The sequence below is a fragment of the Pezoporus occidentalis genome, unplaced genomic scaffold (assembly GCF_034315485.1).
Source record: "Pezoporus occidentalis ecotype Australia unplaced genomic scaffold, CSIRO_AGI_Poc_V1 ctg102, whole genome shotgun sequence".
Lineage (NCBI taxonomy): Eukaryota > Metazoa > Chordata > Aves > Psittaciformes > Psittacidae > Pezoporus > Pezoporus occidentalis.
The window spans coordinates 302,283-323,519 of NW_026912801.1; the positions used below are offsets into that span (position 1 = coordinate 302,283).

The 21,237-nt window shown below is 35.2% G+C and overlaps 1 protein-coding gene and 2 long non-coding RNA genes across 5 annotated transcripts in view; 1 reads left to right on the forward strand and 2 right to left on the reverse strand.

Moving 5' to 3' along the window:
- Nucleotides 1-21,237, forward strand: part of KNTC1 (kinetochore associated 1) — a 36,692-nt gene that overhangs the window by 3,176 nt on the left and 12,279 nt on the right. For all 3 annotated transcript variants that reach the window (XR_009963955.1, XM_062614139.1, XM_062614129.1), the window contains exons 7-45: nt 338-372; nt 601-711; nt 1,494-1,587; nt 1,938-1,990; nt 2,286-2,398; nt 3,078-3,132; nt 3,372-3,470; nt 4,125-4,168; nt 4,280-4,345; nt 4,434-4,509; nt 5,109-5,234; nt 5,330-5,419; nt 5,961-6,026; nt 6,133-6,194; nt 6,581-6,692; nt 7,418-7,561; nt 7,754-7,810; nt 7,890-7,991; nt 8,505-8,621; nt 9,100-9,243; nt 9,451-9,549; nt 9,968-10,071; nt 10,238-10,343; nt 10,860-10,994; nt 11,806-11,925; nt 12,570-12,639; nt 12,715-12,782; nt 13,350-13,642; nt 14,286-14,458; nt 14,647-14,744; nt 15,519-15,660; nt 16,616-16,672; nt 17,184-17,347; nt 17,941-18,045; nt 18,491-18,619; nt 19,341-19,457; nt 19,838-19,947; nt 20,182-20,392; nt 21,010-21,099. Coding sequence is in view for 2 of the 3 variants with exons in the window: in XM_062614139.1 (XP_062470123.1) it covers nt 338-372; nt 601-711; nt 1,494-1,587; nt 1,938-1,990; nt 2,286-2,398; nt 3,078-3,132; nt 3,372-3,470; nt 4,125-4,168; nt 4,280-4,345; nt 4,434-4,509; nt 5,109-5,234; nt 5,330-5,419; nt 5,961-6,026; nt 6,133-6,194; nt 6,581-6,692; nt 7,418-7,561; nt 7,754-7,810; nt 7,890-7,991; nt 8,505-8,621; nt 9,100-9,243; nt 9,451-9,549; nt 9,968-10,071; nt 10,238-10,343; nt 10,860-10,994; nt 11,806-11,925; nt 12,570-12,639; nt 12,715-12,782; nt 13,350-13,642; nt 14,286-14,458; nt 14,647-14,744; nt 15,519-15,660; nt 16,616-16,672; nt 17,184-17,347; nt 17,941-18,045; nt 18,491-18,619; nt 19,341-19,457; nt 19,838-19,947; nt 20,182-20,392; nt 21,010-21,099 (4,157 nt within the window). In the remaining variant the exon portion in view is untranslated. The remainder of the gene's footprint in view (nt 1-337; nt 373-600; nt 712-1,493; nt 1,588-1,937; nt 1,991-2,285; nt 2,399-3,077; nt 3,133-3,371; nt 3,471-4,124; nt 4,169-4,279; nt 4,346-4,433; nt 4,510-5,108; nt 5,235-5,329; nt 5,420-5,960; nt 6,027-6,132; nt 6,195-6,580; nt 6,693-7,417; nt 7,562-7,753; nt 7,811-7,889; nt 7,992-8,504; nt 8,622-9,099; nt 9,244-9,450; nt 9,550-9,967; nt 10,072-10,237; nt 10,344-10,859; nt 10,995-11,805; nt 11,926-12,569; nt 12,640-12,714; nt 12,783-13,349; nt 13,643-14,285; nt 14,459-14,646; nt 14,745-15,518; nt 15,661-16,615; nt 16,673-17,183; nt 17,348-17,940; nt 18,046-18,490; nt 18,620-19,340; nt 19,458-19,837; nt 19,948-20,181; nt 20,393-21,009; nt 21,100-21,237) is intronic.
- The window catches only part of LOC134161487 (uncharacterized), a 32,385-nt gene that overhangs the window by 1,252 nt on the left and 9,896 nt on the right, over nt 1-21,237 (reverse strand). Inside the window, exon 2 of the long non-coding RNA XR_009963995.1 lies at nt 4,725-4,803. This is a non-coding gene — a long non-coding RNA (uncharacterized LOC134161487). The remainder of the gene's footprint in view (nt 1-4,724; nt 4,804-21,237) is intronic.
- LOC134161491 (uncharacterized) lies at nt 10,790-11,636 on the reverse strand. Its single transcript, XR_009963998.1, has 2 exons — nt 11,527-11,636; nt 10,790-10,976 (listed from the first exon to the last, which is right to left on the reverse strand). It is a non-coding gene; the product is annotated as an uncharacterized LOC134161491 (long non-coding RNA).

The following is a 21,237-nucleotide window of genomic DNA, read 5'->3' on the forward strand; positions in this document are numbered from 1 at the left end:
ATAATTCCTTTGGCTTATGTTTTTCTGAGTCACTGCTTTAGGGAGAGTCCTGAATACTATGGAAGCAGGATTTTAATACATAATCAGTCTTAGCTGTACTGAAGAATATTGGGAATCATTTAAATTTTTGATACTGTATAAGCAGAGTTAGTAGTTAATTTTCTGTAACTCAGTACTGCAATCAATAAAATAAACCCTGTCAAAGAACCCAGCTAAAGTGTTTTTCAGCAGAGTCAGGTTAGGATTAAACTATCCTAGATGAAGTTCAGGGGCTTTTTCTCAATCCTGAAAAAGTTCATTTAACTGATGTTTTCTTTGTTTTGTTTTTTTGATGTAGCACTTGACAAGATGGATATGATTACAGCAAAGAAAGTAAGAAAAACCTGGTAACTTGTAACATAGGTATTAAGTTCAGAGTTTAACAAAACTGCATTGTAAGTTTCACAGAATACTTAGCAGTTTATTATTACAACTCAATTGTGATTATAATGTTTTCTATACATGGAAAAGTAAGCAGTTCAAGGCTTTATCTACTTATTGTATAAACAACTTTTTTACTTCCCCTTTTGTTTATTTTCCCTTCATCTTCCACCCCACAAGTTACAAGGACAGATAAAGACAGCTTTCATTTCCACAGAAGAATATCACAGCCTTGGCTGTCAGAATTTTGTGATAAGCAACTCAGTGAACAAAATCCATCTGATAGTTGGGGTAAGTAATATGAGTGTGTTTGTAGAAATTGTTATGTGATCAGTGATGGTGTTTTTTGACCTGCAACAAAATTTATCTCTAGCTGGTCGGTAATTAACTTTTTGCACAAGGACTTTTTGTCTTTAATTTCCTTCACTGTAAATTTAAAGGTTACGAGTTGTGCAGTCTGTCCATAGTTATTTCTTGTAACTTGCTCTTTTATGATGGATGGGGGGAAAATATTTTCACCCTGGTTGCATGGCCTTAGTAACTGTGTTTGCGAGCCGTGCAAGATAGTCTGAAGGACTTTGTCCTTCAGCTCAGACGCAAAGCTAGAATTTGTGAGTCTTCTAATCAAATTCACATTCCATGAAGGCTTGCCAAAATAACAATTAACGTCTCAATTCAACAAAGCTCTTAAGCATGAGTTAAGTACAGAAACAAGTTCATGACTGAAGCCTGTTGAATTCAATGTAATTTTTCTCAGTAGGTTTAGTGTGCATTTCAGGTTTTATGCTCTGTGAGAATCGAAAGGGGATATTTTGAAATATGGCATGTTCTTTGAAGACCTAAAAATGTTTAGGGGTGCTAACAATTACTGTAGTAAAGGTCAGTCTTGAAAGGAGAAAGGAAAAAGAGTAAATTGAATATAAATAACTGAATATGTTCTACTGAACATCAGCATTCACCAGGAACAAAGTTTGAGTGGGTTTTCCAGCATTGCAAGTTAAAGGTCAATTAAACAGCTGTCAATGGCCAAGTTTCTAACGTATAACCCCGTTTTACTTTGCCTTTATTAACAGGGTAGAGGTGATTATGTACTCTCCAAATGGGAGGTAGACACTACCAATAACTTGGTGTCTGTTCGAAGTTTTGCTGATTCAAGTCTGATCAAAGGTAAAGAAGAGTTTGGTTTGTGTTTGGTTCTCAATAGGCAATTGTAGAATTCAGATTCAATTGCAGAAAATACTGAGACATTTTCAGTTATGTCACTGTTGTTAGTAAATATGCATATACCAAGTAGAACACTTCTTGTAAAGCGACAGCCAAACTGTGCCTCAAAATGGTTGAGTTTAATTTAGATACCTAAATCGCAATTCTTTTTAAGCTAAACTTTTCACAGTCTTGGGAATTTCCATGAGGTTAAACATCTGTAGGTTTGCAATACTTGGTTGTACATTTTAAGGCTTTTTTGCTTCAAATACTTCAAGAAAAATACTAAATTTATGTGACTGGATGTTTTGTAGATGCAGCAAAATTTCAAGTTCTTGACAACCGGCTGTTTGTTTTGGATACAGAGGTACGTGTAATGACTGTGTTTAGTCTTTATTTCACTGTTTAGTCTTTATTTCAGTGTTCTTTAACCAGCTTCTAAAAATACTTTTTAAAGTAATAGCTTTAAAATATGTTTATATAAAATCAAGATGCTTATATTTACAGAGACTTTTGATCTTGCTTTTTAAATTCTACTCCTATGAAGCAAGCTTAATGAATGGAATGACAAAGCTATGGAATGACAAAGCAGAAAAAAAATGTATTCTGTGAAGAAAATAGTGAATCCATATCTGATTTTTTTTTTTTTTCCTTTTATCTAGAATATCCTGAGCATGTGGGATGTTTATTCTCTTACTCTAATTCGGGATTGGCCTTTAATACATATTGAAGAATTTCTTTTAAGTACAGAGTCAGATTCTTTGCCAGTTATATGGTAAGTTAAGTTTTATAGTACCAATTATGAAAATTGAAAAGTTAGATGAAATGTGCCACAAACACTTGATTTGCTGTGGTAGTGAGTTTTTTAGAAATCTTTGAAAGCTTTCTAGTCAGCAGGACAGAATAATTGCACTGTAGGTATCCTCAGCTTTTTATTGTAGAAAAGAAAACCTTGTTGCTTTCTGCTTTTTCTTGGTTTATCTGTTGTTGCTGCTAAGGAATCTTGCATGTAACCTGTAGCATTTAGGAAATGCTTGTCTAAAATAAGGTACATAGTATGGCTTACAAGTCTGATAAAAAGGCTAGTCTGTCTTTTGGATAGATAAGTAGTAAGATCTTCATTCTACAGATGGAGAAGCCAAAATCTGGAGATGTGTGTAAAATGCAAAAGAAATTAATGGCAGTTAAGATTAGAAGAGAAGACTCGGCTCTTTCCATTGCTCTGTGCCAGTCTGTGAATCAGACCCATTTGAAAAGCTTAAAAATGTCAGAAGTTAAATGTATGTCCTCTAAATGCTAAAAGACTGTTATTTTTAGGTGTACTATAGGGTTTCAAAATGTACTAGCAGTTTCCATGGAGAACTAAATTTTCTAAACTCTAAAGTGAGAATCGCAGCCTTAACATAAGATTTATACAGTAAATTTTGCTTTTTTTCCTCTTTCTTGTTCCCTAGGCAAGGGCTTGCCAATGTTAAACTGATAGTCATGACAATACCAGATAACAAACAGGTATAATCACTTTGTCTGTGCTCTTTCCTTCAACTGTTATACAGTCACTCATTGAAATAATAGGCTTATATAGGGATGCAACATCTAAAACTGCATTAAACTTTCAAAATGTAGACATCATAAAAACCTATGAAAATAGAGTCTTCCATCTGACTCTATGAGAATAAAGAAATGATTCTGCAAACATCAGAGAGAAAACTTAAACTGACTTGTTTGTTTTCCCACCTTTTTTTTAATAGATGAGAAGTCTCATGGTTTTTGCATTGCCCACTATGCAACAGCTCTATTCTTTGGAAGTGTCTGTTGTTTCTTCACTTGTTCAAAGTGGGATTGGCACAGTAGGTTTCTATGTTTTTTTGTTGTTGCTCTTAAAAGAAATGTAATTGTCCTAATATGTAGAATTATTACAGAGGGTACTGTGTTATTCTCTTAGATTAGAACCGATCTGTGGTATAAACTACAGAAAAACTAAATAATGATACAAAGATTAAATTATGTCCCCAAAGTCTGGAGAAAAAGATACAATACGTAGTAAACTGAACAGTCTATTGCAATGTTTAATACTACTGCCAGTTGTTCTTGTGGCTGTTACAGCTAAAAACTATGAAGTTTTAAATTCTCGTGTAGAGAAATGCTCTGGATTTATTTGGGATTTATTCTAAAAGATATGAAGATGGGTACAGTGCAACCTGATTATGGTTGGACAAAATGAGAGTGTAATTTTGAGAAGATGATTCACTCAAGTGGACAGTGTCCTGACGGTAATTCAACTGGGATAACAGAGTGGTTACAGTGTGTTCAGTTAAGGCCCTCAGAAATTTTAGATAGTGGAAACTATCCAGAAAATAACATAACTATTTTAAAAACCCAATACATTTATGAGAGAAGAGCAGTAGTTTGTTTCTAGGTTAAGAAATGCTGCATTACAATTGAAGTTTCCTTATGACTGATTTCCCTTACCACCTAATGTTCTCTGTTATTGCACACTACAGGATACAATATACTTCTTGGAAGGAATTCATGGAAAACATCAGATGTAAGATGATGTTTTGTTTCTTACTAGATCATTATTATGTTAAAATGGCAGATTATTTCTACATACAGTTGGTTTGTAGCTGATAAATTCATAGCTCACTCTCATCCATAGACCCTCTGAAGGCCCAGTTTCTATTGTTGTGATGCGAAGTCTAACTGAAGCCTTGCCAGAAAATAGGTACTGATTTCTGTCAATCACTGGTTTACTATTTTATTATTTATCTGTGGTTTGGCACTTCTATTTACATAGTAAACCTCACCCCTAGGCTCAGTCGCTTACTTCATAAGCACAAATTCACTGAAGCAGAGACTTTTGCTCTTCAGTTTGGACTAGATGTTGAGGTAAGTTGTCTGTTCCTGATAAATACTTTTGGACATTAATTAGTATAACTGAATTTATGGGTAAGGTTGTTGCCCTGTAGTCCAACAGAAAGTATTAAAAATATTACAAATATAGGGGAATGTTACCTTACAAAGCAACTCGCTATACTTGAAACTAGTTCAAAATTAGATGACTGCATGGTGAACTATGTTTTTATTTACAAAAACTAACAAACCCTGCAATGAGAAGTGGTGCAGAAGTAAATCCTCTGATCAAAATGAGCACTGCTGGATCAGGAGAAGGCACATTTGTCCCTGTAAGTAGCAAGAAATGGTGTTGCTAAAACACAGTCTGGCTTCATTAATTGATTTATTGAAATAATGAAATTTGAATGTTCCCTCTCCTTTTTTTGTTTTGTTTTAATAGTTAGCTGGTGAGATTAAAAAAAAAAGACACAATTGTTACTAATTGATAATCCATTTCTGTAATGAAATCATTCAATGTACACAGACACACTGTATCTTAAAACCACGGTGAACGAATGTGGAGTTTTCAGTTGAAGACTATCTGCTTAACACTCAACTGCATGAGACTGAAAACTGTTTTTGTTTTTACACAGCTTGTATATAAAGTGAAAGCAAACACTATTTTAGAGAAACTGGCTTCATCCTCTGTTGGGAGTTACGGTCACGAGATCTGGCTGGATCTTGTGAATGAAGCCAAAGAAAACCTGCAAAAAATTCAGGTATGTTTTTTTATTTCTACCCTCTTTCTCTAATTAAATAATTCAAATGATAAAGAAGCTTAGAACTAATTTCAATTGTTTCCTTGTGCAAACAGGATAGCCAGTTTGTTGTGGATTACTGCATAAACGCTCCATGGCCACTGTATGAAACCACTCAAGAAATGCTGAACTATGCTAAAGTCAGAGTAAGGGGTTTTATTTGTTTGAATTGTTTATACTCATCTGTTCCTATTATGCTTCTGTACAACTTGAGAAGGGGGACATCTGCAAACCAGTGACATTCATTCACAAAGTAAATGCATTGTAAATTGTTTGTTACCAAACATGAATAAGCAAGAAGGCTTGTTCCAGTCTTCTTGCTATTGCTTAAGGGCAAAAAACTTACAGTTTTATTTTCAGATCAGAAAGCAGGTTTTTGTTTTGAGTAGTAGTCTTTTTGAGTACCTTTTAAATACTGATTTTAGGACTAAAACCTTAACATATGTCACCTTTTTTGTTTTCATTATTTTAGTCTTTCCTGCCTTAACATGTATTTCTCATTCTGTTTGATATCTGTCTGATCCTGCATACATGTAGAAATCCAGTCAGTGTCTAACACTGTAAAATAAAGACTCCAGTTTACAGAGGTACTAAGTTTTGGCTCGTGTCTTTATTAAATCTGTAGTACTGTTTGGCATGTTCTGCATGTACTGTTGTCAGCCAAACCATTTCATGTCTTTGTTTCAGATCTTGAAGAAAGATGATAGAACCTTTGCTCCATCATCTGATGGGGCTCCAGTATCCATAACTGAGGTGAGGACAAACTTCTTGACTCTACAGTATTGTATGATAAGCAATTACAATGCACAGTTTTAAAGCCTGTCCAAACATTGACCTTAAATCACTTGTTTGCATTTAGGTACTGAGAGCTCAGGCAAGGCTTACAACTTTCTATGGAGCTTTTGGACTAGAGAAATTCAGGTTTGTTTCTCTTTGTGCATTAAGATTTGAAGTCAATTTAATTGTAAGGTAATTGAAATTAAGGGGGGTGTTACTTTTTAGTTTGGTTCATTAAAATTTAAATCCTTCCCTCTCTACTGTGGAGAAGGGAGAATGCAGAGAGGTTGAGTCATCCTATATGTTGAAAACATGTATTATCTATTGCACATGGACTATCATGTATAGGTTTTGTTTTTTTGTTTAACACATATAGGAGGGGCTGTGATTTTATGCACATAGTCTAACATTGCTGTTGTCTCTTACAGTAAACAGTACTAGCTAGAAAAGGTTTAGAGGTTCTCCTCCCCAGCTTCTTGAATACTGACATATAACCGTAACAGAGTTTCTTTCCCTCCTCTTACTTCTAGTGGCATTGCTTGGACAGAATTCTTGAATAGCGAAGACATTTTCAAGAATATCCTTTCTCAGCTAGAAGAAGGAAATTTATCTTGTGCACAGTACCTCTGGCTGAGGCACCAGGTGAGATGGCATAGACATCGCTTTGGTATTTATGGAGGATGTCTCAAACTTTCCATCTTTATTTAAGAGAATCAGACCAATGCCATTACAAAACTGCTCCTCAAGAGAAGCAAAGGTTTATGTCAGAATCTCATCTGTTACCATAATGATTACCTGTTCACCTAGCTCCTTAGAAGGCTGAACCTCTTATTGATTTAGGAATAAACTGGTATTTCTGATGTCAGAATGCATATTTCTAGGTCTGAAGGATGACAGTTCTTTGATTTATTTTGTGGGGGTTGTAATCTTCCATTCACTTTATTGCAAGCACAGCTCTCAAGTTTTAAGTGGACATTTGCTGACTACCTTAAAATCCTTTAAGAATAATCGTATAGACTACCTACTCTGAATGACACATTCATCACAGTGGCTATGGGCTATTATATTCTTTAGTGCAGGACTTTCAGGTCAGAACTATAGAACAAGTGCTAAAGTAACAGGACATGATCCTGCCAGAGTAACTTGCAAAGAAATTGCTTCAATTGCCTTGTCTAAGCAGACCAAGCTCTAGTTATTCTGAACAGGGCTATTTTATTTCTTTTAATTCCTGTCTACGATTACTGAGATTTTTCTCTTTGTATTTCTGAAATCTATCACATCTTCCTGTTAACGAAACAGCTTTACTAAACATCAGATAAAACAAATAACTTCCTATATCTGAAGTTGTTCTGGTTTTAATATTTTAGGCAGATTTTGAAAGCAGCTTCAATGAAAAAATGCTGGAGAACTTGATTAATGCCATCCATTTCACTGTTCCATTGAAGGAACTATGTTTGTGGCTTAAAAATGTTGTGATCCCTTTTTTAAGAAGAGTAGTGCCAAAGGGACAGGTAAGGCTGAGATAATTTGATAGTTAAACCTAAGACTCTTATTTTCGAATGTCAGAACTTTGTTCCTCTTTTTTAAAGAGATTCTTTTAGCTACAGTTTAGATTTTAAGTTATTTCTTTTAAAACAAATCCCAAATGACAAATTTTGCTTTCATAGATAGTACAGCTCTACTTATAACTGTGTTCTTTTCAGAAAATATTAGCAAAATGGCTGGAACAAGGTGCTCGAAACCTTGAATTAACTGATAAGGTAAGTCATTCTGCAGACACTTTGCATGTCTTGTATTTCTTTGATGATACATTTTGCTAATATCAATTATTTTGGACAGGCAAATTGGCCAGAAAATGGACTCCAAATGGCAGAGGTTTTTTTTACAAGTAGAAATCAAGGTGAAATGGGACTGACAATTTCTGGCCACTGGACTGTTTTGGTAAGAAATGTAGCAAATGGAAGAAATTCCTACTGAGAGACTTCAGAATATATGCTCTGTGCTAGAGTCGGAGTGGATGATACTTAGATCACTGTTGGGTTTGGTGAAAATTGATTTAATTCTATGGCAGGAATGAATTTCTTTCCAATCTTCTTCAGTTTAAAGATTAAAAAACTTAAATTAGAAACACGTCTCCTCTCCATTAAGTTTTTAGTAAATTAATTGCAATACCATGTGTTACAGCCTGGAGAAAAAGGTATTAAAATCAACCAGCTGTGAGTTTGTGAATACTGAATCTGTGCAACAATAATCAAATTATCTATGTTATGTATTCTATGTGTACTGGCATTTCTAAGAGTAGTAGTAAGAAGGTGGAGAAAGGAAAAAGTCAGAGTTAACCAGCTGTGCATTTTAACCACTGGAAACATTGATATTCTATGTTAATAGTAATGTAATGTAATGATCTTGAAGATTGTAGCAATTCTAACCTGTCACTTCTAAACACCGTTTCAGAGATGTGTTGACTGTGAAGAGGTGCATAGGTTAAAAAAGCTGGTAAATGATTTACAAGAACTAATAAATCTGTACAGAAAATACAACTGCAGGCTGGCACTCTCTGATTTTGAAAAGGTAATTCTGCAGACACTTCCTAATGTGCTCGAGTAGTGGATGGTTTTGGGAAGGAGAAAAATCTTGTAGCATGCGATTTAAAGTTGGAGTATTTAAAGCTTCTGATGGATTGCTTGGATAAACTTGTGGTCATAAACCACTAATTGATATGGTTGTTAGAAATTTTGTTTCAACTGTGGGTATAAATATATAATGTGATAAGATACTATGAGAAAGTATGACAAACTCCATGACTTGCTCTAAATTACAGATCATGTATCATGGAGCAAGCATTAGCAAAAGAGAAATCAGAGCTACAAACGGAACAATGAGGGGCTTTAAGAAAGCTTTTATTTGAGCTAAAGAGGGATGCTAGTTCTTTAAATCATTAAACTGAATTCAGTAGATGCTGGATGTTGAATTATTTCTTAGAGATGTTAATACATGATCCTTTATGTATGTGATGTTCTAACATGGCACTGTTCCACTTGCTGCCCAGGAAAATGCAACCACTATTGTGTTTCGTATGTTTGATAAAATTTTGGCACCAGAGCTTGTTCCATCCATTTTGGAGAAGTTTATAAAACCCTACCTGTGTGAACACAATCTACAAAAGGATGAACTACTTCTCCAGTATATAAAGGTATCCATATTCCCTTCCTTTTGAGGAAAGTTGTTTAAGCAGGAGTAAGCTGAAAACAAATTCGATGGCCATTTTTGTTTACACTTGAATTTCAGGACCAGCCTACTCCTTTCAATGAACTTATTGATAGTTACTATTTTTGTATTTTAAGAGAATCTTACCTCTTCTGAACTCAAATATATTAATAATCTTTACCAAAATATACAGGATTTGCTAGAACGGTGTCGTACACGATCTACTTCAGTATTTGAAACCGCATGGGAGGCAAAGGCAATAGCTGTCATTGGCTGTATCTCTGACACAGATGTAAGTATATTTTATGAAAGAGTCATCATTGGCTCTGATACATCAGTTCAGACTGAAACAGATCATTTTTACCTGTGCACACTAGTGCATTTTTGCATGAGGAGGAGCAAATAGTATTTTTATTCTATTTTAGTAGTCTCCCATATGAAGTTCTTTCAGAATTTAATTGTAGTCAGCACATGGAAAACTCACCAACTTTCAAATATATGAAAGCTCTACAGTGTTGTTAACTACTATGAAGATTTTCTAATCTAACTTGACACATCATATTATGATAAGTAAAGCCCTTTCTGCAAAGTGGAAATGAGCAAGGAAATAAACTGCTTGCCTAAACGAATCAATCACATGGGAATAGTAATTCAATAGAATACCTTGTTAACCTATTTTGAAACATAAGCTTTTTATGTTCCTTCTATAGCTGAAATTTGATGCAGTTCTACAGATAATGCATGGTGCTGTGGTACCATGGAGTGCAGCAGTGGAGCAGCTGGTGAAACAGCATTTGGAAATGAATCATGTCAAGTAAGGCAGCACCCGCAGTCTACACCTTGGATTTATGTGTACTCTCAATTAGAATTCTGGTTTTTGGAGGGAGGATGGAGGGGAAATACTGTGTATCAGATGTAGTATGATAATTAAATCACACAGCTGTAGGTAGTTAATTAGTAATAGTCTGATTTGTCCATAGAGTAAAGTTACTGCAGGAAAGTTACCGCTTGATGGAAATGAAGAAGCTTTTGCGAGCCTATGGGATAAGAGATACTAATCTTTTAAAGGACAAGCAGATGATAATGGTAAGTCATCAGAATTACTCTTACCTCTATTAAACAGAATTCTCTACACTTATCTGCATGTATTTTAATGCGGTATTAGAAGCCAGGCTTTTAAGTCTTAGCAGCTGATAGCTTCCACTTGTTATCAATATTTATTTTTCTTGTCCTGTTGGGACACATTTTTTCCTGAAAGCCCACTATTTTTTTAAAAATTAGCAGATTAGTTTAGCCCAACCTGATTAGTACAGCACTGATAATAAAAAACCATCAGTATTTCTTCAAAAGTTTATTTCCATCCTGTGGAGCTGGTTGAGCCCCCTGAATGGTGAGAGTTCCCAGGATAATTCTCTTCCCCAAGCCTTATCTTCTCCCAGTTATGATCTAGTCAAGTTTTCTCTAGATAAAAGTTTTAAGCTTCTAGGTAACTTGCTTGGTACAAGCTATACAATGACAATGCAGAAGTAGTATGTGTAAATTAATTCCTTTGTTATCCTGTACATCAACAAACTAGTGTCCATATTTGTTCTCTTCTTGCAGAGACTAGCGAAATACATTCTTAAACAAGATACCCCTACTTGTTTGGAGGATGCTTTGAAAATTGTAGCAGCATATATGTTGCCCACTGTGGAAGTCTACATTCTGAGGATGATAGACCTGATTGACAGAGAAAGGGTACTAAAATACTTCATGTAGTTCATCTCAATTTAAAAACACTGAAGCCTGTTGTCAAAACAGGGACAACCCGTACTACTTTTTGGCATCTTACAGCTTTAAAATTTTTCTCTTTTTATTGCAATTCTGTTAATTGTACCACACAAGCCTACACTTAACATTGAAAATAAGACCTTTGTCAGAGTTTTAAACGTCATGAGCCATCCTTCTTTTGTGGCAAAAGATGAAAATTATGGCTCACAGTATACAAGTTTGGAATTGAAGTGTCTACATGTTTTCACATACTGGTTTCACCAGAGCTGTTGTTAGGGCAAATTGCTTTCTTTTCAACAAAAGAAAAAAAAAAAAAAGGAAATATTCTTTCTTCTGAGAAATGCTTTCTTCTAGGGCAACAGCACCCCACAGGGGTACAGACCTGCCCCTTTAATATTGACAGCACCTAAATGTTCATCTTGTGACAGTGTTGAATTACATTGATATCCTAACTAGGAATATTTAACTTAGCTTGTTACATTATACTAGGTGTGATTACCTTTATACACTGTGGTGGTCCCCAGTTATGTTATTAGAATCATTTTGACCCGAAGAGGAGGCTTTTTGATTAAAAGAACCAGATTAACTCCCCTGCAAAATAGTGTTTTCATGTTAACATTTGTTCTGCCTTATTTGCACCTGGTATTATTGATAATCATAACCATTGTCTCAAAGCGAGGACATACACATAACTTAGCTTTTCCAAAAGCAAATACCTTTCTTTTGATTATTTCTGGCTTACTTCTTGTTTGTTCTGTTTTTTTCTTTCTCTCCTCAGGAGGAGGAATCTCTGACTTTGTTAAAATCTCTGACTCTTGCTGAAGCTGAGGAGGTTGCAGAGAGATTGACTCTATGGGGAACACTGGTATTGCAGAATAAAGCAGATGATGCTGAAGAGGTACTGAGTCATTTCACATCATGAAGTGTGTGCACAAGTTATTCTAAATAATTTTCTTAACTAGATGCTTAAAAAAGGTATGGGATGCAAATCTAAAACCTCTGTTTTCCAGCAAAAAGGAATGATGAACTGATCCTACTTTGAACAAAAGGTTGGACTAGGTCACCTTGAAGCCTCTTGAGTTTATTCAGATTTTATATACTATATAATTTTTTGTGTTATTTTTAAAGGCATCTCCACACAGTGGCATGGCCACCTGAATTCAATCCATAATTCATAAACCCTGATGCATTATTATACCTCTAGCCCCACATATTTTTGCTAACAGTTGTTTTAGGAAGTTATTCTGGGCGAGGGAAGCAAGAACAAAGGGTGGATACTTTCAATACTCCAGTGACACCTAGCAGACTGTGGAGAACATACATATTACAGCCATAAAATATTTGTTATTTCTATAAAGGATGCCTATATACAGTAATTTTCTGTTCCCTTGCTTTTCAACTGCTTGTAACTTAGACTTGATAATTGTTGCTTAAGATGTTTGTAGAGCATTGCATAGTATTTTAACAGAGTGGAAGCCTCAGGGTGACTGTTATTGGCAACATTTTGACCAAACAAAACATGAACCTCTTCCCTTCCCACAGCACAAAACACAGATGTTTATGACCAAGACACTTGTGGAAGTCCTTAAATTCCTGTTCAGCATTCAAAAAGGTAAGCTACAACTTAAAAGTCTTACATTTTGTTTGTAAATGGAGTTGGGAAGTAATTGTTTTTCTCCTCCTACAGACAATCCTCTGAAGAAAGACGAATGTGAAGCAAACCTAAGAATGTTTGAAACACTTGCTATCCTACAGGTAAGTATCTTTAGTTTCAAACTGCTTTTAATTTACTGTAGTTATTCCAGTTGTTCTTATAACATGTATGATACTAAAAATTTATTGTATTTACAACTTATATGCCAAGGTTGTTTTTATTGTTGAGCTCAAAGAGATTCTGAGGCTAATATATACCAATTTCAGTAGTGCCTGGGAAAGTTCCCAATTACTAGAACTCAGTTGTCCATTTAAACCAAATAAATTAGATACTCTCCCAAATTCTTACTTGCTGAGAGTTCAAAGAGCCCATGACAGAGTAGTGGAATATTTACTGAGGTTTTATTACAGTTTGTAAACTTAAATTGTTTAATACAGCATTTGAGCATGCAGTAGCCTTTAGGTTTTGTTATTTTGCTTACCTACTGCCTAGCACAATTCTCTCATTCATTACATGAATCAGTAATTGTTGGAAATTGGTAAAGTCAACTTTGTACTGAATGTATTCCTCTACGAATGAAACAGGAAATAAAACCATTTTTACAGGAAAAATAGCCAACATTTTTAAAGGAAGTCATGTGAATACAAATACCTACTCTTTTGTTGCAGGAAGATTTTGATATCTTTATTTCAGTTGAAGAATTTAGGAATCCTTCACTGATGTCAGAGCTTCTTGAGAATCACTTCCATGCTTATGAGACTGCCAGATCTCTGTCCAAGTCTCAAAAAGCACAAACAGTGACTTGTAGTTCAGAAGATAGTAAAAGCAAGAACCGCTCTACTGAATCAAGGCTGTATAAACTGGCTCTGCTCCTCCAGAGGTCAGAGCAAGAACTGGGAGAAAAACTGGCTTGGAGAGCACTGGATGCTGGAAAAGTTGAAGAGGCTGTAAAAATATGCAGGTAAAACTGCAGAGGTTTTTAATATTACACCTTCTTGTGTGCTTTTCTGTGCTATTACTGATATCTTGCAGAAGTAAGTAGATGGAGAGCAGAGGAAAGGGGAGTTTGGTTTGGTTTAGTTTAGGTTTTTTAAAATGAGTGTTTAAGCAAGAGGCTGAGCATAGAGTAGAGTTTTTTGTCTGTCAAAATTGCCTTTCTTTTTGCCATAACATACTTACTAAGTAAAAAGATTCCCTACACTTTTATAGTGAGAGTTAAGTTAGACACAATATTAAATAAGCATTATGAGAACTTGTCAGCTTACAGAGATAGAAGAAAACTATTGTACACTGACTGTACGTACCAGGTCACGGTTTCTAGCTGGTCTCTGCCTCATGCTTCGATTGTCAGATAACTTACCTCCACTTCCCCCAAAAGAGATCAGATGAAAATGTTCAATATATTTTTTAACATGTTCTATGTGCTTTAGCAATATCTCTTCAAGTTAAGCTCAGTTGTATTTTTTCACTTCAGTCATAGAAGTTTTAGTTGCAGTGAGCCATATAGGTAAAATAGGTAAAAGAGAATTAAATTGTAAGAACAGAATGTGGCCTTAAGTAAAAGCCCCAAGGACTATTTTCTCTAACTTCTATTTTTCTAATAGGGAGTTCTATGAAAGTCACTCTAATGAAGAAACAGGGAAGCTGCTGTTTTCAGCCTGTCAAAGGCTTTGTCATATGTTAGGAGCTGATGTCCCAATGATCACTCCAGATGACATGAATCTTCCAGCAGTGATCTATGAGATAGCTTGCCAAGCAGCTACAATATGTAGTCCAGGTAATTACCATTTATTTGTGTTCATGATGAAAATGCAACTTTCCAAGCAATATTTAATAAACCTGAACCCAAAGTGAATTTCTATATATGCCCCTTTAAAAGCAGGTGCTGCAAAAACATGTTTCATTTTTATAGGACATATGAACCTTCTATTCACAGCGTGTTAATGATCTTAAATCTTTGTACAGATTTACTGTTAGATTCTCTGGAGCTATGTAAATATACTTTGGCTGCCAAGGAAATTTACAGACAGTGCCAAATAGAAAACTATGGATTTACAGCAAAGGTATTTTCTCCTAACTTAAGTATATTTTTTTAACATACATAATGTCTTGAGTGTCTGAATAGTGTTCACTCTGCATACATTTTTTCTCCCATTTCTCCAGCAGTATTTAATGGGCTTATTTAAAAAGCAAACAACCACCATGAAAACACCCAACCCACAGCTCCATAAATAAAAATTTACTTGAATATGTGTGTACTTCAGCGTAAAGAGTGAATTGATTTGAGTACTAGAAGCAGTGCAGCTGTGGCACAAGTAGCATTTTTCACTTATATTTCAGTATAATAAATCCCACTAATGTGACTGACAATACCAGTGATTTTATTCATTAGCTGCTGCCAGGACTGCTGGAGAGCTGGCTGGTCCTGCAGTGCTTAAGGCTACTTGAAATGAATGGGCTCTTCCAGTGTATAGATCAAAGTGGCTGGGCAAGTGTATTTATGCACTGAATGTTATTTTTCCAGGAAAATGATCCATTTGAAAAATGTTTGCTTATAATATTTGGCCAAGAAGGTTTCTAAAAGCCTCCATTAAATTAATTAAGAATGCATTTTGGGTGCACAACTAAATAACTGCAACATCAAAAAGAAATGTGGCCACTCTAAGTAGGAAATGCTACTGGTCATTTGAAGTAGTGGAGTAAAATCATTTTTCAAATAGAAGATCTTGTTCTATTCCTATACTTGAAAACTGGAATCTTTTGCAGCATTTAGTTTGTTAGTAGCCTTACTAGCTGTTCTTTTTACTGTGTGTGCTTTCGATAATGTTCTTATTTAGACAACATCCTTTGGAGGAGATAAAGATCCTTATGAAGAGTGGACTTACGATGACTTCTTTAATGAAGATGGAATAGTTCTTGATCCACAGATAGCTCTTCCAGTTGCATATGAAACTATTTCTTCTCTTCTGCCTGTTTGTGGTAAATTTGCTTTCCTAAACACTGAGTCAATATAAAAATCTGTATTTCATACTGATTTTTTTTTTACCTAGGAACATAAATAATTCAGCACATGTGAGAATTATCAGTTCAGAAATCTCAGTTAGACAAACTTGTGGAAGAAATATCCATTGGGGGGGTATAGAAATGGTGGTGGGTTTTGTTCTGGTTCCGGAAGAATCTGGATGACTGAAACCTGAAGATGTGGAAAATGCTCTGAAGAAGTGTTACTTTAAACTTGCCCTGTTCTTAAGTTCTGAGAAGGCATTACCTGGTAGCCAGTAACGGAGACAGAATTCTGTCAAGATTAATTTCACCCTATTCTAAAAAGATGGTCCTTGTATGCCATTGTAGATACACACAACTCTGAAAAGTTCAAGTATTATGAACAGAACTCTACAATGTTGTAAATGGGGGTTGGAACTGGATGATCTTAAGGTCCTATCCGACCCTAACTATTCTATGATTCTATGTTGAAAAAAGACACTTTCTTTATTCACTCAAAATTTGATAATTATTTAGTTTCAATACTTCTTGATATAAATGTTTTCTTTCCTAACATATATTAAAAAGCATATAATTGCATGTAATTGCAGATAGTGTTGCACAGTGCTAAATCCACCTATAAAGGATATGCTTATTTGATTTGAATAGATTTATTACCTTCACAGATTGTTTATGTTGACTGTTTTATCAAGATTTAAACACAAATCTTGTCAGGATTTAAACACAAAGTAGTTACTGAAAACTGTTAGTTTATGTTCCTTTGTGCATTTGAAAAGATGTTCCCTCTTAAAAAACATCTAGTCAGCCACAGTTAAATATGCAGTCCTGGCTCTTATGTACTGCCTCTGAAGTATTTTTAAGGCACTTTCAGACTTTCATAGTGTTGCTGAGATCTCTGCACACTGCTTATGTGGTTTTGCTTGTCTTTCAGAGAACAAACTGTATCCTCTGGACTCTGTAAGCCTGGCTAACTGCGCATTTATTAAAGGTATTGTGATGGCAGATTCACCCCACTAGAAGTATAAATCAGACCACTAGAAAACATGAGGCTTAAATTAATTAAACCTACACAAGCATGACTAAAATTGTTATTTTTAAATGAGTGCCTAGATGCTCCACTTAAAGCCATATTCTAGGGGATAGCAGGTTCAGCACAGAAGACAAGTTTGGATGGTAATTGCTACCCTTCAGCCATGTGATTCTGGGCATGTTGTCAAAGCCTGTATTTCAGTACAGAAGTTCTACCACTGTGAGCTAGAATCCGCTACAGCCTTTCCAAGAAGATGACCAGCTTCTGGGTTTTGGACTAAAATAGGAGTCAGTTAAATTAAAAGCCTTGAAAATTTAAGGTTTCTGAAGGAACTAAGGCTGATCTCGTGTCATAAATTTAATGAAGAAAAATAGAAACTGCTTTGATGTTCATTCCAGGAACAATATTATGCTTAATATAAATATACTAATTATTTTCTGGGGTTGATTCTGTTTGAAATATCTCACAGGACAGAACCTTCTGATGCCTGCTAGAACTCCCATCTGCGCAATGCTGCAGAACCTCATGGAGTGCAGTCAGTGTGAGTTGGCTTTGCGGCTGATAGTATGTTCCTTTGGCTCCTGCCTTCAGCATTGTGTATCAAATAACATGGATTTGGCCCTGAGTGAAAAGGTATGGTAAGAATGATGCTGAATTTTGCTGAGAGTAAAGCTTAGAAGTATGCCAGCTGTTACCAGGTTTAGAGTAGATATATATGAATTTGATAGGTATGGGAGAGGCTGTCACCATGACCTTGTAAAAGTTACCACCGCTCGATTAGATATAGAGTCATTTTGTGAAAAGAGCTGGTAGTTTCTTTCCTATTTTTCATGGTCTCCTGTTTCTCTTCGCAAGGTATGTTCAGAACTAAATTTTCAGTCTCTGCAGGGAGGCCAGGAACCTGACTTATTCATGATATAATAATTATATTATTGTATAATTATTCATTATATAATAATGTATTATATATTAATAATGGTTTATTATGCTTTTTCACATTGTTTTACCATTGGTTAGTATGGGAAAAGTTGCACACAGAATATTCAGTTCAAAAGCACTTGGAAACAGAAATCATTTTTCTATTTAGAAGAGACCTTTATAAGACTTTAAATCTGAAAATACAATTACTATAGTACCTCCTATTCTGCTATAAACTACAAGAGAAGTTGGAGGTTTAGAATTTATTATTAACTGTGTGCTGAGTGGTTGTTGGTTTTTCATAACAGCTCCATGATGTCAATACACTGGCTGAAACCAATCACTTTGTCATTGCTATGAAACAGAACAGTACTTCAGGAATTAGGAGCACTATCCTGGCCTTACTACACAAGGTAAGAATGCTAGCTGCTCTGCCTGAGAGGTTACGTATATTGGAAGCTTCATCTTTGTGGGATCCTTTAAGAACTCCTAAATTATAATAATGGCCTTTGTGATCTGTAGGTATTCATCTTATTTTCAATCCTGGTTTCATTTTAGATTTGTATACTTCTAGTTGTGGGTAGCTTTTTAAAAAGCTATCTGAAAAACCTGCAATATACCATCTTTTAAGGCAGTTTAGACTAAGGGAGATGACTTTTAGACTGAATTTAATATATTTAATTTTTACGTTCTAAAACCTGAAATGCATTTTTATTCTGTTTTTTCCCCCTTCTAACTTAAAACACCCAATGCACCTCTAAATTACATGTACTTTTCATGTGTTATACTTCATACAGAGACCTATTAAAATAACTTGTTGTTTTGGTTTGTTTTTTTTCTTTCCTCCCTAACACACAGGTGTTCAACTGTCGTCTCATAGATCAGGACCTAGCACTGGGATATTGCACAGTTTTGCCCAAGGAAGACATGTTCAATAAGCTGTGGGATGTCATAAACAACACATGGCAAAATTACAGAAAAATCTTGGTAAATCCACAAGGCAATGCATTTCTTCAGCAAATGGAGAATGGTTCTTTAAAAAGACATCAGCAATATCATACGGAAGTGTAATAGTTTAGCACTATTAAGGGCATAGCAAGGGGTACAGCAGTTTCAACAAGTTCCTTTTTTATAGGGTTTCACTGAGAGAGATGCTACCTCTTTACCACAATGTAAGATTGTGCACAGGCAGGTTTTCTGAATAGCTGGCATGATGGAAGTCCAAACAATAAGTTACCTCACCATGACTTATTCCAAAGCTTGAAATTGGTTATTTCGGGTCCTATCATAATTTATACCTATGTTGTATTTTGAAGAAATTGTTCTCTGACAGCAGTTGTCAAGAGTAGAATGAATAAATAAATACATCTATTAAAATATAAAGGAATGTGGGAAGCAAAGCATAATGAAGAAATGGGGAGAGTGACATAGATTTGGAGAAAACCAGGTGTCTAAAAATACCTTTTGTATTAGTTTCCCTAGTGCAATAGTAACAAAATATTTCTGAGAAATAAATTCGTTTTTCAAGTAGCTTCAAACTGCCAGCTCAGGAGGAGGGATAATGCTTATACTACCTCTGTGAAGCTTATTTTCATTTTACATAGTTATGTGATCACCTACTAGTTGTTTTAAGTTCCTCTAAGGACCTAGACTCAATTTTCAGATTATTTATTATATCTGTGTTTACTTCCCTTCTCGCTCCTTTCAGGCAGTGGCTCTGATTGGAGCACAGCTTGCTAACCAGTCTGATGAAGCTGAATTAAAAAAGAAGTTCCAGGAACTGGTTATTGATGCAGAGTGGGGTATCCAACTTGGTAAACTTGGTGTAAGTTTGAGTGATTAGTTGATTTGTGTTAGGGTTTTATTAACTGATAAATATCTGTATATTCTGAGATGCACTGTCATTTTTAAACACATTTCCTATTCAAATATCAGTGGGGGTTTTGGTTTTAATTTTTCATTCTGATTGTCTGCTTAAATAAACCTCAGAAACCAAGAAATACAATAACTAAGGGTACTACAAAAGAAATTTTAAGTGCTTAAGTATTATTTGGCACAGGGCATAGTCAGCAAATGCAGTTTTTTCCTGCTCTAAAAGTGTCTGAAAGTAAAGATAACATAAAAGGTTGACTATGTAGGAGTTAGTCTGGATATTATCTAAAAGACATCTTTGGAAAAAAGATAAAAATGTTTGTTTATGTGCAGATTTCCTTTGAGACTGTCTTTAGACAACCATCAATAAGGAAAAAGGAGCTCATAAGAACACTGGTACAAAATCCAAAAGCAGACACAGATCTCATATTGAATTACTGCAGGTAAGAACTGAAGCAAATCAATTGTGTTTAATTGTTGCTGTACTAATAACCATTCTGAAATCTATTTGGGTTCAAATAGATCCTAGTTCATGTAATATGCAAATTGTTCTGTTTGTTGGGGTGGGTTTTTTTAGTATTATTCAGAATACATTCCCTGGTGAATTATTCATAAGGAAATCAGCACCTTGATGACACCAAAGGTCGTAGGGAAAATAATACTCTGTCCTCTTCCAGTACTTTCAACCTGGACAGTGATGCCGCACTGCAGCTTTGCATTGAGACACTTCTTCTCCAGAATGCTAATACAAATCACATCGAAGATGACTCTGCAGAATGCAGGGTGAAGCAACCTCATTCCACCTTACTAGCTAGAGCACTGGAAATAATTCCTCTGCTGAAAAGCACGGAAGAGCTGGTCCTCAGCCTCAGTGGAATATTGTACAAGGTAAAACAATATAAAAACAACACACCAAAACAAAGAATCCCTGGAGTATGTATCTAGCCTCAAATGCTGCATGTCACTTGAATGACACATTAATAGCAACACAGAAATACTAGAAGGTTATATTTTTTTCTAGTTTTCCTAGAGGATTTAAATGTTAACGTTTGGTTTTCTACTTCTCTAGGGGAATAAAAATAGACAACACATCTAATTTTCTTTAAAGACAAGTAGAGGCTTTCTTCCCAACCTCCCTTAAAACAACAACCTGAAAATAATCAAAGGAAAAAAAGTAATTTCTAAGTTTCAGCACACTGGAAATAATTCAAAGAGCTACAGGAAGAAGAGATGGGGGCAGATAACTTACATCTTGGTTGGGTCTTTTTTGTTTGGTTGGGTTTGGGGATTTTCTTTTTTGGGGGGGGGAGGACAGTTTTTTTAGGCATTAGGACTATGAAGTGGAAGTCTTTTGTTTTAGAGAAGTATGTTGTGGTGCTTCTATTAACATAATGCTGAAAAACCAATATAGTTGGTATTAAAATGGGGAAAAGTTAACTCAGTTGTATGTTTTTCCAAGACAATTCAAGATAAGATCTTATAAAATAGATCATTATTTTGAACAGCTTGATCCTTATGACTACGAAACTATCGAAATTGTCCTGAAAGTGATACAAAATGCTGATGAGAAGAGCACCAGTATCCAGCTGAACCAGGTACGTCAAGATATTACCTTGCTATTACCTTGCTAATGGCATCTATATTCTGTTTTCTCTATTTATTAGCATAGTTCTCATTCAGAAATAGCATTCAAGAAATAGTCATCTCTAGTTGTTTCTCAGCAATGGCTCATA